This window comes from Lycorma delicatula, chromosome 7, assembly GCF_047948215.1.
Source record: "Lycorma delicatula isolate Av1 chromosome 7, ASM4794821v1, whole genome shotgun sequence".
Classification (NCBI taxonomy): Eukaryota; Metazoa; Arthropoda; class Insecta; order Hemiptera; family Fulgoridae; genus Lycorma; species Lycorma delicatula.
This window is the reverse complement of record NC_134461.1, coordinates 79,742,863-79,762,107: the sequence shown is the minus strand read 5'-3', so window position 1 is coordinate 79,762,107 and position 19,245 is coordinate 79,742,863. Positions and strand designations below refer to the sequence as shown.

Genomic DNA, 19,245 nt, shown 5'->3' with positions numbered 1-19,245 from the left:
AATTTGCCTCATTAATCATTATATAAAATGTTTATGGAATAACTGAAATAGTTCTTTTATATACTAAATCAGCAATAAAAAAATATTATGATTAATGGGTAAAAAAAAAAAGAAAAAGGTAAATGAATTTTGATGAAAAATGAAAATGTCAATGTTCTGTCAAAACAAGTTTCTGTATAGTTTGATAAATGGATCTTTTAAAAAAGTAACTGTTAAAAAAATTTAACACAAAAATTAAATCTACAATTTAGTTATGACCTAAAAATACAAATATTTAATGAATTTAAACCTTACTTCATAACTCTTTAAATAGCATATTTTTATTTAAGTGGAGGGACAGCACCACTTTTGAACTATTATTTACTTATGCTAATTTTAAAAATCTTCATGATATTTTATTAAATATTAGAAAAATAAATAAATACAGCTTAAAATAAATAGATCAACTTTAAATTTTATAAACACTGAAGTTAATATCATCTACAATAAAAAAAAATTAATTCCAATATACAAAAAAAAGGTAAGACATGACACACTTTTAAAACATTTAATATAATTTTACAAAAAAAAAATTACACAATTAAACAAATATGAAATTAAAATAGAGCTACTCTGAATATGTAAAAAATTGTTAGGCTGAGATGTATTCAGTCTATACTGATGCATTAAAAAGTGTTGCTTTCTACGTTTCTAATAACAGCCAGGATGCTGCTGACCAAAAAGTAATATTTACAAACTTAGAGATGTGTCTTTGCAGTCTCTTGAAAAAAGGGGTATTGTATTAATATTTCCCTACAAATGACCCCTAAAAATTTTTCAAATTTTAGAGTTAAAATAAAAAATTCAAATACATTCTTTATGATGTAAAAGTGAATGATTTTAAACATTATTAACTGTAAATATGCTATATCAACAATTTAAGGTCTACAGTTTTAAAAATATTTTTAGTAAGTTTATTCCATAACCACACCAAAGAATAAATAAATGCACTCAATGTCAAACAACTGACAGAGGCAGGATTTAATCTCAAATCCATTATGAGAGCACCAAAAGCATTGTTTGACACCAAAAAGTTCCTTGAACATTACATGATGAATTAGTAATACCTCCCATCAAACTTATTTACATCTCTTAAAAGAGCTAAAAATAATTAATCATCTTGTATTAATTCATCTGTAATTGCAGTTTTAAAACTTTGTCTATATAACACAACTTTAATTTTTTTTTCAACTATGGTCTACATAATTTATAAAAACTGTTCCATCTTTATTATTATTTGCTACATTTTATTTATTTTTATTATCATTATATTTTTTTACACTAGTCTTTAAAAAGGTCTAATCTAATAAAATTACTTATAATGTCATAAATGATAACATTAAAACTAAATGAAATAGAATATTAATTTTTACGGCAAACATAATAAAATTATAAAAAGATTTTAAATAAATTTGATATAAAAGATTATAAATTATATAAAACAAGTTTTTTTTTTATCTTCAACAGTTACTGTTGAAGATAAATAAAAAACATCAATCCAACAACAGATATTATTTCAGCTGTTTGATAAATTTGATACCAAAGTTTATTTTCATTTTGTTTTATTTGCTCAGAGATAATGTATTTACATAATAATTCTCTTGGCCTGTATTGAGAAGAATATTCTAATAAAATTTAATAGGTTAGTTTCTACAAAATCAAATAATAATTACAAAGCAGTTTGTATCAACAATTAATTCTGCCAACAGTGTATGATTCAGTATATATAAAAATCTAAATAAATAAAAATAATTCAACTTATGTATGGGACATGTAATATACTTATGTATTATTTTTCAATACTCAAATTATATAAGTAAAGAAACTCAAGTTTTTAACTTATTGTTAATTGAAGTTTCAGTAACTGTAAAGCTTACAGTTATTTACAATTTCTATAAATGATAAAACTCACTTTTTTAAAAAAATGAGCAGAAAATATAATTAATTTATGATTATATTTCTATATTTGAAAGATAGCATTTCATGCTATCTTTCAAATTTCACCCATTACAATCAATCATAAAGCTATCTTCAACCAGAATCTAATTTAGACAGCAACCCAAAATATCCTAAAAAATATTTGACTGTAAAATGTCAAATGTTCTTGATTTTGAAAAATTGTCAACCAATTATTGAGTTTTCATGGTACATTTATAACTTTCTTTAAGTATTCTATGACTTTTTTATTTAAAATAAAACTTAGAAGTGTTTCTTTATTGAAAAATATATATTCTAATAGAATTCAAATTATTTGACTTTATATTATGTTAGATTATTATGAAAAAACTGATCATACAATTTTGATAAAATCGAATAAATGAAATACTAAAAGAATTCAGATTATAAGAAACATACAGTTATTTCTTCATTTTCTAGGCAGAAAATGATGCAAAATACAACACTGAAGCTGTATTATTTTTATCAAGGAATTAGCTGTAATAATAATTTACCTAAAACCTTTCCCAAAAAAAATCAGTAGTTAAATCGTTTATTTTGTCTAGCAGTTCATAAATTTCAAGTAAGCATGGAAACATATATTCTAATTTATAAAGATTATAAATAGAGAGATGAAATATTGAAAATATTAAAGTAAAATAAAAAACTTGTTTTCTTACTACCAAAATTTTCTTTTATTTTTAACATGTTTTGCCCAGAGTTTAACAACCAGTTTCTTATTTTACCTAAAAATTATAATTTTGATTTTGATTTTTTCATACTAACATTTATAATAATCTTCCAGTTAAGAAAGCTATTTATTTGTTATGATACTTGAGCATAATATCTCTCAAAATGGCTTTTAACAGTTATTAAAAACTCAACCATATATAGTACAGTAACTCTAAGACAGCAACATTTTATTCTGTAAAAATCAGTATAACATGGATTGAGCATATTAATAATGCTACATCAGCTAACATTAGTCACCAGTTTTTGTTAGTATTAATATAAGAAAGCTTGTGTCACAATTAATTACATACATAGCTTTTATTTTTCATCAAACTTAACTGTAATTAGGAAACTATACCATAAAAAATTTATTTTTCCAAGCTATAAGAAAATGTAATTTTTTTACAATAACTTCATGTTTTAATAGGTCCTAAAATATACTGCAACCAAACCCAATATTAAATAAAATTAAAAGATCTAAGCAATATAACAGTAGAAAAATGTTTCTTAGTATTTTTTTTAACACTACAGTTCATGATGCTCTTCCATATGATGTATTTTACTGATATTATTTTTAAATTTTTATACAGATTGTTTCATATATATATATATATATATACACACACATATGCAAATAGATTAACCTTTGGAAAGCAGATAAATAACATTTTTGTATTATTTATAAAAACTATATTTGTATTACTATTGAACAAATTCAAACAGTAGGACTGAACGTTTAATGAAGTATTTAATAAGGAGAGAGCAATGGCTCATATCATTCAACAATAAAAAGGGATCAACAAAAGACTTAATGGGAGAATATGAAAAATAAATTGATCAGACAATAAAAGCAAATGTGGTAAAATGGAACATAACTGCAGAAAATGAACTTTAAAATAGACCTGAAATTCTGATGAATGAATAAATATTTTAAACAAATATATCATATGAAAGATGTCAAAAAGATTAAAAAAAAACCATAGTGGATATAAAATTAACAAGATGGTGCAAGAATTCAGAAAAAAACTTATAAATCAGCAAAAATGAAACCAGCATATAATGTTGAAAAAAAAAATAGAAACTGCAGAATATTCTTTTACATATATAAAGTAGATTAGTAACAAAAAAATATTCAAAATAATCTTATAGATTACTTTATAAAATAACAATAAAACTAAAAAAAAAAATCAATTAAAAACTTGCTGAAAAAAATAAGATGTAAATCAAACAAAATATAACAAGTTAAAATACTTGTTTACGGTTATAAACATTAATAATAATAACTAAACACAAAATAAACGAGTACATTTAATAACAAACAGTTGCTAAAAAAAGTAATCTACCAACAGTATTTAAATTTAAATACTAAATGACTTTAAAACAAAAAACAAATTGAAGAAGGAAGCGGCAACTAAAAAATAAAGAAAAATGTTTAAGAAATTTTAAAGAAATTCAGATAAAAATTGTTTGTATTGTATTACTACAATAAGCTATGAATTATTCACATAAAGTAAGTTCTAACTTATAAAAATTTGAATGGTAGTTTTAAGGATCATGAAATGAGAAAAGATTATCATAAATTTTTACCTAACATTAAGGTAGCTCCTATAATATATTTACTGCAGCCCACTGGATAGATATACAAAAATTAATTCCAAGTTTGATGAAAAATTTACTTGCACGTAAGTAAACATGAACAAACTTGAATAATTAATGAAAATGAAAGATCATATAACAGGGTTTGAATGAAAATGTTAAAAACAACAATAATACTCCAGATGTTTGTTTTTATGACAAAAATTTGCATTAATGATTAATGCAAATTCATTAATTCACAATTCATTAATTGTGAATATCAAATAATATGAAGAAAGATAATTACAATGTAACCCGATAAGACTCATAATAAAAAAGATATTATGAGATAACATATAGATAACAGTGAAGAGAAAACAACAAACCTGTTCAGCTGGAGAAGTTCTTAATGTACTTCCATCAGTGGCTGCAGTAGAACCCTCATCATCAGAGCCCCCTGCTGAAGCTGTAGTGTCTGAATAATGGCCCGCTTCTTGGTTCTGAGATTGAGCAACTTGAGCCAGTCCCTGAAAAAAAGAGAATTATTACAACTAGCAAAAAACTGGGCTTTGATTGGACTCAGTTGTCATGGCTAAATGTTTCATGGCTAAATTTATTATTTTTGTAGAAGTACTACTAAACATTTAAAAAATATTTAAGTAGATATTTTATACTGGAACAAAACAATGTTATTCATCAATATTTATAAATTAACAATCTTTTGCATATTTTCTTGTAAAATAAGGAGAGTATAAGGTCTTGAGTTTCAAAAATGTTGACTTCTCTAATATAAGTTTTGAATGAATTCTTATAAATTAATATTTACAACTACTGTAAAATCAGTACAGCTAGAAGTAGATGTGAAGTATGAACCAATGTTTGATTTAACGTGCCGTGCCAGTGATATGATGAATCTGTGCACTCTTTTCAGATCCAGCCTTTCCCTGAACAACTATAAGCGTGACTGGTATATTATTTACAGAGTTATTTATAAATATGATTTTATCTACCAAAATATTTATTACATTATGTTAATCATTTGAAAAGTGAAGTTCTGTAAAATTATAGGTTCAATCATTATTCTGGATATGGCATTAAGCTATTTTTTTTTCAACAAATTTTTCAAAATTAAAGTCTATATCAATTTTTCTCCTGACACAATCAATATCCTAATTGTTATTATTCAGAGAACACCACAAACTTGCATTCAGATCTAGTCTCCCTCTCATTTAAATCCTCACTTTTAAATTCTTCAAACTTGTCAGATTCTTCTAAATTCTGCACAAATTGTTTGAAATTTATTGCTTCAATAAAATTATTTCCATGTCCGAATGGGCAGAACATTTGAGAAAACTTATTTCCTAAAAAGTTCTTCATTGTTTATATTTGTAGAAGTAGTTACTCAAAATTATTGTTAAGTTTACAAACATATGTATGAATTTTCTTAAAAGTATAGTTCTCTCTACTCTGGTAACTCTTACATAGATTTTTCAACTGGAATGGCTATGGTAATGTTTTTACCATTCTGATTTAACTCTAGCTGCTCCCAAGAACAATTGGATAAATTTATAATATTGAATTGTTGGGATGATTTGTAATAAGGCTGTCCAATAAAAAACAAAAAAAACTCAATTCTCTTCAACTAAAATAAAATATTTTGAATTTGCTAATAAATAGTATCATTATCACAGACTGCTTCAAATAATCCTTCATATATGTTTACTTGGGGTTTGATCTTAGTAGCATACTTTGCAATATAATCAATGCAACATGATATGAAACAATCTAAGCATTTTTGTAGTAACATGCCATATTTTTATGAGAATTTGCATGATTTATTCTATTTTGAAATGTACTCCAGAATACTTAATACAAATATGATTGTGTTTCTATTTAAAATCTTTTGGGAATTTAAGTCTACTGACCATAGTGCCATTTTTCTAGAAAGACAAATGTAAAAGAGGCTGCACTTATGCATTTGAACTACACTTATTAAATGATTATAATCAATTCTTTTATTGGTGTAAATGTAGTTTAGGAGAACTGATCTCACATACTTCATAAGGATTGGGATGCCAGGTTGAATAATCTGATTAAAGATTGAATTGTTTCATTAAGTTTTGTTCATTATTTACTGTTCAATTTTTCATATCAGGAATACTTTCAATCCAAAGGGTCCATGCATACTTTCACTGTTAAGTTATCAGAAATTTCTAACATTAAACTGTTTTTCAAAATATCTATTTATGAGAATCCTAAATCTGCCACAGAAAAATTGCCAGTCTAGATTTAGAAAAAATTTACTTTTATGCTGCAAATTTGAATATCAGAATTTAAAGACAGAAATAGGTCACTCCAATATAGATCAACAGCACTAAGCTTAATAAACCAGTAATTGTACCATCTAAACTACCATTTCAAAAAATTCATGAGACCAATGATAACAATATGCACCAATGATAACATGCTGTTCTTAAGTTTGAATTTTAATTAAATGACAAAATGGAAAAGTAGTAATTTCTCTTATTAATAACTTAAACTGTTCTCTTGAGAGTAAAAAAAACAGGCATAGTTGTTTTTCAAACCAAACACCTTTATACATCATTGAATACTTAAAATGTTTAAATATCATTAAATATTTAAAATATAACTTATTTTAAATAAAAAAATATTTTTTTGTTTTTTATTCTTGTATCTCTAAGGCAAAGTGAGAAATTTACGATATATAAATATACATCCATCTCAGTAAAATATCATTCTGATGGATATTATTAATTTTTTCCTGATTATTTCTGATGGAAATGTCAAGGGATCCAGAATGGCAGAATCTGTTACATTACTAAGCAAATAAATTAATCAAGGTCATAAAGCAATAAATTTCATGCTTCTCTATAGTATTATCTTGAGTACTGCATTCTTTTATAAATTAGCTGAAAATAATTTCTGTTAGGCAACAATTGCAAACTATTTTCATTTATCTCAATGTGGCAAAACCAAGGATTGTTTTTAAGATAGTCTAATGCCAGCCTAATCTTCACAATTGACAGTAAAGCCACTGAAACCTTCATTTTCATTAGGCCAAATAATACTAAATTTTGAATGTATTAAGTTAAATGGTGAAGAGAGAGAATGAGCAAAGTTGAAATCACCCGCCTTCAAAACAGTAAACTCAAGTAACTCTATTAATGTCAGAGCAATTAACTACTCCTTGACATACCTAACTTGTTTTTAAAACATCACGCTGTAATCCAGACTCCATTTTGTTGGAGCAATTTGTGAAGCAATTTCAAACTCATAACAAGACTAAGTTCATTTCATTTCATTTTTAAATTAGGTTTAATGTTAATTACAAATTGACATTTTAAATATTTTTCTGTGCTTTCTCAAAAATTGAAGTATTAGTTCAAATAAATCATCATAACAAGCTAATCTGAGTTCACACAAACCACAATGCCGCCACCCCCCTCCCCCATTCCGAGCAGCCAGTTGAATGTGTGCAAGTTCTCTCCCCAAGAGCAGCACACAATTATATCATGTTTATGTTTTGTACATAATCTAGCAGCATTTTTTTAAACTACTAAGACGTAACTCCAGGTCAATTATCTGTAACCATTGTAAATTCTGACCTAAATTTTAATTAAATTGAATTGGCTAATTTAAATTGGTGAATTTATTTGTATTTTATTTTATTATAAATTATTTTGTTATATGGATTCCTTAATACATTGACAGACGATATTTTTTTAAAAACGTAAAAGTTAAATTAATAGCAGCATGACTCATTAGTTAAGCAATCATTAAGATTGCTTTTCAGTCGGTTTTTTTTTAAGTAACATTAAAAAATATTATTATTGAAAATGTAACATGTTATAATGACAAATTATGTTTAAAATTAATTTTGGATTGGTCAATTCCTTAGTATTATAAGTATTAATAAGATATTTTGTTAAGTTCTGATGTCTACAAGTAGTTACATAATAGTGGTTCTACGATCTCAAGTAGACTAGTTATGGAAGTACTGAGTCAAATGTGTTATTGTCATTTTTCTTTATTTTTCTAAGTAATGTGTATTATTCATCGTTGTTAGTAATATTTTTTGATTTGTTGAGTTATTGTAATTTTTTTTGTAAAAATCGAAAGAGAAGCATAAGCAACATGTCCTAGTACATTTTCTCGCAATCTAGGTATCACATCATTGTTTCTGTTTATTTTTTGTTTATTAAAAATTTATTCTTTAAAAAATACAAAATTTTATTTTTGTGTACAAGTTAAATTTTATGTTTTGTCAGCTCACAAATCTAAATAAAGATATAATCAAAAACAGGATGGAGTGTAATGCTTACTGGAAATAAGAACTTGAACTAAAATGTTTCATCTTATGATAAACATTTAGTAAGATTTTCAGTTCCAGTGTTGCTAAGTTAGGAGGTTATCTTCAACTTATGATTTCATAAGGATTGGGATGCCAGGTTGAAATAATCTGATCAAAGATTGAATTGTTTCATTAATTGCTAAGAAAGCTGTCTTACGTTCAATTCATTGAAGTTCAGGTTCAGGTTTTTTATAAAACTTTGTAACATGAAAAAACTCTGTAAAAATAATCATGGATAAGAATAGTCAAGGTTGGGTGGATTTGTCAATCTAATTAATTACTTAATTAGATTAACATATCCACCCATCCTAGCCTATTAACTTTATTAACTTATAAATTTACTTATATTTATTAATTAGTAACCAAATCTAATTAAGTTTTCTGTGATAAAATTTAATTATTTTGCATTAGATCATAGCATAATTATTTGTTACACAAGTATCATTATGAAAAGGTTAACAAACCATTTAAACAAGTATTATTACCTGTAGTGCAGGTCCAGCAAGATTAACCAAACCCTGAAGGTTAGCAGCTCCTTCATGATCTTGAAGACTGAGTGCAATGGCTAATTCTACCATGGTTTCATCATCTGCATCTGGTGGAATGTCTAATAATGGTGGGAAACCACCAGCACCTAACAGTGCTTCCACATTTACTGATACTCCACTGGCTATACCACCTGCATTAACTAAAATAAATAAGATATCTTGGAGAAATAGTCTTATTATTCTATCAATGAACACATAGCATAATAAAAATAAATAAATAAAATTAACTATTTGCTAATAAATAATAACATATAGCAGTATATTAAAGTAAAATCACAGAATTTTTTCAAACTTAGAACATAGCAAAGAAAGTTACACATAAAAACTAAGGAGCTAATTAACTATATTCATTAAATAAAGAGACAGAGCAAGACTAAACATTTATTGAAATAAATCTAAAAATAGAGAATTCACATAAATTACTGACAAACATATATCATTTATCATTTATCATATATCATTTGTAGATATAGAGGAATGAACAAACAAAAATTTGCAGTCATATGATATTAAAAATCAATAAATAAATAACCAATATTAACAAAATACTGCAAAACGAGTATTTTAACCAATTAAATAAAAATACATCTATGATAAAGACAATGTAAAATTTTATTACTCAAACATTAAAAACTCTAAAAACATGGACATGCAACGTGCTTACACCTCCTTTTCTTTTTACTTTTTTTTTACTACCTTTACTTTAGTGTAAGCTTTTTTTAATTAATTTAAACAAGTGATAATTTCAATCAATAATATTCTAGGTATCACATCAAATTAAGAAAAAGAATAAAAAACTACTAATCAATTATTATATTTTTAATGTCCACATTTAAAAAAAAAAAATTTAATAAAAAGATTGATATACAAGGTGTGACTATTAAATAATGAGAATACTGTTGTAGCTTAGCACTAGTAGGTAGTGTTAGTGGCACTGCCATTGACACATCAGCATATTCCCATCAATATGAGCCACATACTTTAGGTTGTTTGCTTGTTATAATCTAAAAACATGAGCGCTGCAACAGAACATTCCGTGACATGCAAGGTGGGTACAGTCATAAGATTTCTTTGGGCACAAAATGTTTCAGCAGCAGACATCCATTGTCAGTTGTGTACTACTGTGTATGACCCAAACACTTTAAGTGACCGTGTAGTGCAGGAATGGGTTCGATTTTTTAAAAAAAACATAAGGGCAAACATCCTTAAGACGAGAAGAATGGTAGGCCTTCTGTTGTGAGTGATGATCTTGTCAGTGAAACTGACAAAAAAGAGCACGAAAATAAAAAATTCACTATCTTTGAACTTTCCAAATTATTCCTGCAAATTTCTCAAATGGTTTTGTACATGATTCTGTGTTCAATGGGTTCCAAAAATGAACGACAAATAATATAAATTAAAAAAGTAAAAAACAATAACCTAATATGGGCTTTAGTTACAAATATTTAGTCTGCTGAATTTTGAACAGTTGTTCAAGTCTGTGGTTTGTCAAAACCACAAGTCAAGTGGTTTGTTAGATTTCTCATGTAATACATAACATAGATGTATATACATCAAAGAAAATGGTTAATCAAAATATTACCACAATTGAATAATATAAAAATCACTCATTAATCCTCATTTTAAATATTCCACTGAGTTAAAAGATAATAAATAAATAAAAATAACAATAACTTTACCAGCATCAGGTGCAAGTAGAACCATTGGCTCAACAGCATCAACCTCAAACTGGGCAGGTTCAGCTTCTGAAGAATCCTGTGATGGCTGTGATATAGGGCCTTCTCGTTCTCTTTCAACTGGACCTTAAAACCAATAAAAAAATTAATAAAAAAAACCACTGACAGATACAGAATTAATAATAACAAGGCAAAAAATTATTAGTTATTAAAAATTATTATTGAAATTATTAAAAATATGACTTCACCATTATAAAAAAAATAAAAACTAGCAAACATTCCATCTTCAACAGAAAACAATCATTCCTCTAAAGACAATTTGTAGAGCTATTTTTTTTCACTGCTATACATATTATTTCTCTGTCTAAAATTTCACAAATGATTCCAAAAATACAGACAGTTGCATAAATGTTAAAAGCCATAATCTTACAGCTGTAGGAGCCCTGTTACAAGTCACTCCTAAATAAAAGCATAGCAATTCTCAATAACTAGTATTGTGAACCTGGGTTATGGAAAGTTTTAAGCACCATTAAATTAAGTCTTAAGCAAAACAGGAATTTCTTCTTTCACAATTGAAAAAGAAAAAACATCTTGATACAAGTGATCCCATCCATCATTTAAATGGGGAGGTGTTGATAATCCCTGCTCCTAATCACAAACAGTAAAACAAAACAAAATTTCAGTTAAGCTGTAGAAGTTATATCTTCCAACATGAAAATTTATAGGTTAACATTTATCCATTGAAACCCAATGTAATTTATGCAGATGAAATTGTAGATTCAATTAGTTCAGAGTAAGCAACACATTTTTACAGTAAGCAGCACTGACGTACGGTTTAAAATTATTTAAAACCCTTATACAGAATATAACAATCTACACTTATGTACACATATATAAAAAATATACACTATAAATTGAACTAACATCAGAAATGAAAATTAGGCTGGAAAATCAGTTAGAAAAGAAGTTACAATGAAAATGGCAGCAATTTCTGGAGTACTCATTGTAAATTTTAGTAAACTGTAAAGACAAAAAGAATTTGCTATCAACCACACTTTTCTATTAATCAATTAATGAAAGATCACAAAGACTGATAAATTATTTATAAACATAGATCATAAATGTTACAGAAATAATTATATTTTAAAACATTCTATAAAATCATACTAATAATTTTTTTTAAATTTGTTCATGTAATATTAGTAGAATGTAATTAAAGATTAAAAAATAGCAAATACCTGGTGTTGTACAGTGAGGTGGACTTGGTATAAATACACGCCGTCGTTTCAGTCGAGGTCGCAGAACTCTAATAAATGCTTGTTTAGCACTAAAACTGACAATGGTATCTTGACAAAGTAAAAGATCTAGATATAGTTTTGAAGCCATTGATATACAATTCTCTGACTGATCAACCAGTGTAAATGCATGAACAATTTCCACAACAGAATGTACAGTAGCTTCAACACGTGTCAATCCTAAGAGCAAAAAATTAATAAAAATAATAAATAAACAACAGAAATGCAAAATAATGATGAAGATTCGAAGACCAAAATGTACTGGTTAACAATAAAGACACAAAAGCAAACAGAAAACACACATCATTTTGTAAAAAATTTGAGCTGATTACTGACCTGGTATACAAACTGATGCCAATGCAATGTTAGATGGTCGTATCTGATGTAAACGCCAAAGTACTTCTGTAAGGTGATGAACAAGGTGTTGTCCATGATCAGACCCTGAAATCACATTAAGTTCAAAGTGAAATCAAACATTTACTGGCTTATACAAAAATAAATAATGTAATAACTCATAATATAAAAATAATATAATTTATATTACCTTGTGCATTAAGATCAGTTGAAATTTTTGCTAGACTATGAGGACGAGCAACAGCTATAGCACGTGTCATTAAAACTAGGCGATAAAATGCTTCAGCATCTAGATCATTAGAATCGGTAATTTTCCTTAATGATGTTAAAGAAGATGTAACATAATTCAGTAATGCTTGATCCTGTTATAAATAAGAAAAATACCATTAACAGTCACATGAAGTATATATATATATATGTATAATTTTACATTATTGACCAATGTGCTAATAAAATTTAATATGTAACTTGAACTTTGAATTTTGAACTTGTCGAAAATGTTACGTTTTATAAATTTTTTAGTTTAAATGAATACGCAAATTTTGCTGTCCAATATTGAAATGATGTAATATTTAAAATGTTGTTTTTACTTTGTTATAATGTCACAACTGCCACCCAATATATTTATTTTATTATGTTTTTAATTAAATCATCATCTTCAAATGTGATTTGACAGTTTATCAATTTATATTTTTGTTTATATTTATAAATGAAATATTTCTTAAGTACATTCATTTTTTTATCATTATTACATAATAAACTTCCAAAATTTTTAAATTATTTTAGCAATCAGTAACTATGTTTGAATCCTAACAAATGGGCAGCTACATTAGATAAACCTCTTTTTTTGTTTTTGTAAGCTGCATAATGTTCTGTAAAACCTTTTTAAATGTTTTGTTGATTTTACCAATATATAAACATATATATAAATATTATACAGGGTCTGGCATATAAACCTGACGATTTTTGAGGGATAATAATTAAACTGTGTTTCATACTATTAAAACATTTAATATATCAAATTAAAGATCAATTTTTGCAATTTATTGTGAATTACTTACATAGATTTTTTTATTTGAATATTATGTTGTCCAAATGTTTTCCATTACTCCTCACACACTCACTTAACCTCATTCTAAAATTTGACACTGCTCGCTCAATCATCACTTGTAGAACTGCTTCAATTTCTCGTTGAATGGCCTCCTTGAGTTCTGCAATTGACTGTGTTCGACTACTGAAGACTTTATGTTTGAGATACCCCCATAGAAAAAAATCACAAACAGCAAGATCAGGTAAACGCGCTGCGTTGGCCAAGGAATGTCGCCAAATCGGGATATCAAACATTCAGGAAAGGTTTCTCGCAGAACATCCATTGCAATTCTCGCCATATGGGCGGTGGCACCATCCTGTTAAAACCAAATTTCATGTCCTTGAAAGTCATTCAGTTTTGGTCACAGAAATTCATTCAATATATTTACATATCGATGAGATGTTACTGTTATTCTGCGATTTAACTCCTCAAAAAAATATAGGCCAATTATGCCGAACTTTGAAACTGCACACCACACCGTAACATATTGACTGTGAAGTGGTTTTTCAAGAATTTGCCGTAGATTATGCGAAGCCCAATAACGATAACTTTGTTTATTCACAAATCCTGACAGATGAAAATGTGCCTCGTCACTTAAAAGAATAATGGCACCCTGGTGGACAATTTTGAGGATGACCTCGCAAGCTGCTTTGCGAGACGCCCAATCATTTGCATTAAGTTGCTGCACTAACATCATCTTATACAGATGGAATTTCAGGTCGGCATGAAGAATTCATGATACACTTCAATCATAAATGGCTAGCGCAGCAGCAGGTCTCGCTGCTCAACGTCGTGGAGACCGCGTAACAGCTAACCTTACAGCATTAATGTTTTCAGGCGTTCTCACAATCCGTTTTCGTCCAGTTGGTTTCATTTTTAAAGCAGACAATGTGTTCCTAAAATTCTTCACCCACAACAATATTGTATTCCTACTAGGAACAGATGCGTGTCAATTTAAATTAAAATGTCTGCGAAATAAACGTTGTGTTACAATAACAGAGTCATTATTTTAAAGAGTTCAATCACAAACGCTCGTTGTTCACCCGACCACGACATACTGACTACTGAAATAGAATGAATAGACCTGTCGATGTCCAACACTCCCAACCTTCTCATTGACAGTGGTGCCAACATAACAATTACTACAAAATTATCAGATTTATATGCCAGACCCTGTATTACATTCATTGCATTTAATTTGATATATTCCTCTTAAATCCTCCCCATTTTTTTACTGTTATTTTAAAAAATAAAGTGATTATAATGTGGTTATTTGGTTTATATGATTTTTTAGATTTATTTTTATCATATAAGTTAGTCATTTTTTCTACAATTTATTTATGTAATTGCATTTTGGGTAGAAACTATTATTAATATTTTTATTATTTTTCTGCTGTTGTACTTCGTATAATTATCATGGTTTTTTATTCTGTTTTTTATAAATTTTTTCTATGATTCAACAAATTCAAAATTCACAAATTATAAAAACAATTTATTTTAATGTAATTATAGATTTAAATACCAACTGAAGATGGATCTTGTGAAAATTTCATGATCAAGACAAGTATTACAAATCTATGATTTGTTAGCCAGATATGTTGAATCACATATTTAAACCATCAAAAAATCAATTGTATTATCAGCAAGTAACCTATTTTTATTCCATTTTCACCTCATTTAAAGGATTACATAAATTGTAGTTAAACTCAATTTTCTTGGTTTCTTCAGGAAAAACTTGATTTTTTATGACCGCTCTGATTATACAACCAAATCTGCCAAATTTCAATTTCAATAACACAAATTTTCCCAATGATGATTGGTAGTATGATATCTGATTAAAACGAAAAAACTAACTTCTTTTCTCTGGTGCTTTTGTTATCACTGTATAATGTAGAAACTAACGAGCAATCCCCCTCTATTTGCGTGTGTCTACAACAATTAGTTTTTACATAGCATTCATCTGAAGTTTTGCTTGGTGCCTTTACTGATTTTTAAAATGTCTTAACATAAACAGTTAAGCATGGCAAAAATTTTTCAAAACACAAAATAATTCAGCAGACTAACAGGGAGGTCTTTCTCATCCCAATGTGTGTGGTTCAAACATTTTAAAAGTATACTAAAATCTATCAACAAAGACAGTGCTCAAGGAAAGTTATCAATATCAATGAACACATCCTTTGCCCAAGTGAATGATCTGGTAAATCAAAGCCATGTCTAACAGTTCATGAAAGAGCAGAAAAAAATTGGGATTTTGGGGGTTCATGTCATGTTATCCTAACCAAAAAATTAGTAATGCATCGTGTCTGCTGCCAAGTTTATTCAAAACTCTTGAAAACACAAGAGCAGAAAGACAATCGTGTAGTGATCTGTCAGGAATTTTTGAAAAGTCCAGATAACAATGGAACCTTCTTGTCAATGATAATAACCTGTGGTGAAACATAGGTGTACAGACACAAGATGAAAATAAAGACTCAATTACTGCAGTAGGTTGGAAAATTACCACGATTTTGTAAAAGTCATTCAAATATCAAGGTGATATTGACAGTTTTTTTGACACCAAAGGCATTTTTCACTAATAATTTCTACCTGCAGGAACTGATAATTGCCAAACACTGCCTAGATTACATTAAATGTCTACGTGAAAATGACAAATAAGAGGTCTGAACTTTGGCTTAACAACTACTAATGGTTTCTTCAGCATAAAATGAGCTTACCCTCACTCTACTAAATTTGTCAGTTTTTTTACAAAAAATTCATTTTATGTTATTCCTCACCCACTCTACTCAATTGAGCCAATCCCTGTGCTGATTTTTTTATTTCAAAATTTAACTGCCATTAAAAGGAAAAAGATTTGAATTTATAAAAGGTTATTGGAATACCTTGAGTTATTTTGAAAAGTGCATTCCAGAGTTGCTTCTCAAAGAAATTTTGGAAAAGTATGTACAATGGAAAGAAGAGTACTTTGAAGGAGATCAATTATTTATAGATATAAATATTCAATAAAATTATTTTTAGAAAACCAAAAAAATGATTGGTCTGATTAATAACTTTAGTACCACAGACGCTTCATTATTTTTTGAAAAGTTTTCATATCTGACAAACATAACTTAAGAACCCATTTGTTCAGATGAGCATATTCTAATTTATTCTTTAATATTTCTTCTACAACTTGCTAAAAGCCTGTATGCAAGATTAATAAGGAAGCCCAATTTTTTTTAAATGCTGTTAAGTTATTTTCAAAGGCTAATTCTAGCATTTATTATATATGGACTGTAAATATCTGGTAACTACATAACTATCTTTAATCCATTTTCACCCTTTAAGGTATGATTCAGAAGTAAAATTCAAGATGTTGAATTTCAACACAAACTCAAGATAAATTTATATTTATTTTTCAATAATATGATCAATATAAATGTACCCATCAGAATAAACTTAATACTGAGTTTTAATATTTTATCTTATACTATTACTATTACGCCAAACAAAAATTAATAATCTCCTATCTTCTTAGAGGTGGCTTGTATCTAAGGAAGAAACATCTCGGCATCCCTTTTAAAGCTTAGTTAAGATAAATCATAAGGGGTTTAAAATAATTTTTCCTGGAAAGGGAAAAACAGTAATGAGGAAGAGCTTTTCATTAGATTAATTACACTTGCTTTTTACCTGCACAAAGGTGAGAGAAAGAAATTGTGTAATGACAGTTTTCTATCTCAAAATAAACATTAATTCTCCTTCATACTTCCTTGGTAGAGATTACCCCAAATTATATATGTATTAAGGTGTACAATTATATAAGGTGTATGTATTTCTGTTCACAATAAAACTTTTAGTTACTGAACTTCTTAAATTTTTTTAAAAATGAACAAAAAATCATTTTTTATCTTCAAAAAAAAAGAAGAGAAAAGTAATTATATTTGGCCGTAGATCTATGGCCAAATATCTACGGCCAAATAGTTACCAGAAAGAATAATAAAAAAAACTCTCATGTTGGAAGTTAGTCTCAGTCAAAAATCAGAAAGTTGTAATATTAAGTAGCATACAGATAATTAAACCTACCTTATAATTATGATATGCTTGTCTAGAAGAATGCAATGCAGCAAGTAATGACTTAGTGTGTATCTGTAGAAGAATAGGTGTTGGTAAAGTCAGTAAAGTTGTAGCTAAATTCATGGCTGTAGACCTATGAGCATCAGCATTCACACCAGTGTTGCTATGTGAATGTAAAGTAAAACAATGTTCCAGTACTTCCAATATACCACACACCATTCTGGAAGTCAAAGTATCATTAGTTTTTTTTTTTTTACATTCAATCTATTTACCTTATTACATGTGAAAATACAATCAAAAAACCCTGAATCATTTAAGATGTGAATAGTTTCTATTCACAATCCTTAGCTTAATATATTCATACAATATTTATGAACATGTAGGAAAGGAGAGTCTGAAATGTCTAAAGACGTTCATACCAATAGTAGTATGACAAAAAAAAGCCTCCGAAATAATATTACAAATAAATAAAATGTTTACTCATAAAAATATAAGCTACATTTTTTACTAGTATAAAAATACACATTGAACAGATGTATATTTTTAACAGACTGGCAAACTTACTACTCACAAAGTAGAATTAAAAATGCTGTCAAAACCAATATATCCACAGATTCATCAAATAAATACATTTTTCTAACTCTTCAAGAAAATAAAACTATCTCATAAAAATCTGGTAATTCACTAAATAGGATATCAAAACTAAAATAAAAATATTAACAAGATAAGCACATAATAATTTCAATTTTCAATACTTTAACAATAAAAAATAAAAAGAACACTAATAGGCTGCAAAAACAAATAATTCAATAAACAACCCTAGCAACCTTATTCAGTGTATTAAAAAAGGAAACAAGTTTCAAAATAATATGCTACAAAAAAAAAAACAAGCAAGATTTTTAAAGAATAATAATTATAAACATGAAAATCACCCTTAAATACCTAGGATGCCTCACCACTGTACTATATTTTCAGTAAACAGAAAAAAACTTCTAATAAATAAATATGTATGGGTGCACACACCCACACTCCCACAGGTGCATGCATGCACATAGGCAAGCTCAGCATATAACAAAATTAATATATATCTGATATTATAAATTACAAAATACCATTAATAGTAGAAGAGAAAAAGGCCTATTATAAAACCACTCCTAGCCTATCATTTATACACATTAAATTACTGCACAATATATTTTTAATACACTATTTTATAAGTTTTTATATCAAAGATATTTTTTTGTCAAACTTTTATTTCCTGATCAATAAAACTTTTCCAGCACAAATAACATTCCCAATCACAATCACAAACAAGATCCCTAAAATTTGTGAATAAATTCTTCTGGATGTTAAAACTATCAGATAATTTTTCAATTAAAATAAAAGTGACAGAACTAATAAAAATTGTTTAAATACAAACCTAACATATACAATATGCTAACATATAAGGTAAAAAAGTATTTTACTTTAAAGTTAGCAAGAATTTCATATTACAAAGAAAACAATAACATCACATAAATTTAATGTAAGTTCAGTTCATCTTTTATTTATTTTAAGAATCTTTTCAACATCTGAAAAC

The 19,245-nt window shown here is 27.3% G+C and overlaps 1 protein-coding gene across 8 annotated transcripts in view; it reads right to left on the bottom strand.

The window, feature by feature from the left end:
* The window catches only part of poe (E3 ubiquitin-protein ligase-like protein poe), a 216,588-nt gene that overhangs the window by 75,615 nt on the left and 121,728 nt on the right, over window positions 1-19,245 (bottom strand). For 6 of the 8 annotated variants that reach the window (XM_075371903.1, XM_075371908.1, XM_075371904.1 and 3 more), the window contains 7 exons: window positions 17,676-17,886; window positions 12,717-12,888; window positions 12,509-12,613; window positions 12,116-12,352; window positions 10,881-11,003; window positions 9,139-9,341; window positions 4,668-4,808 (listed from right to left, as the gene is read on the bottom strand). In XM_075371903.1, the coding sequence (XP_075228018.1) occupies window positions 4,668-4,808; window positions 9,139-9,341; window positions 10,881-11,003; window positions 12,116-12,352; window positions 12,509-12,613; window positions 12,717-12,888; window positions 17,676-17,886 (1,192 nt within the window). The remainder of the gene's footprint in view (window positions 1-4,667; window positions 4,809-9,138; window positions 9,342-10,880; window positions 11,004-12,115; window positions 12,353-12,508; window positions 12,614-12,716; window positions 12,889-17,675; window positions 17,887-19,245) is intronic. The other 2 variants (XM_075371905.1, XM_075371910.1) reach the window with 1 other exon arrangement.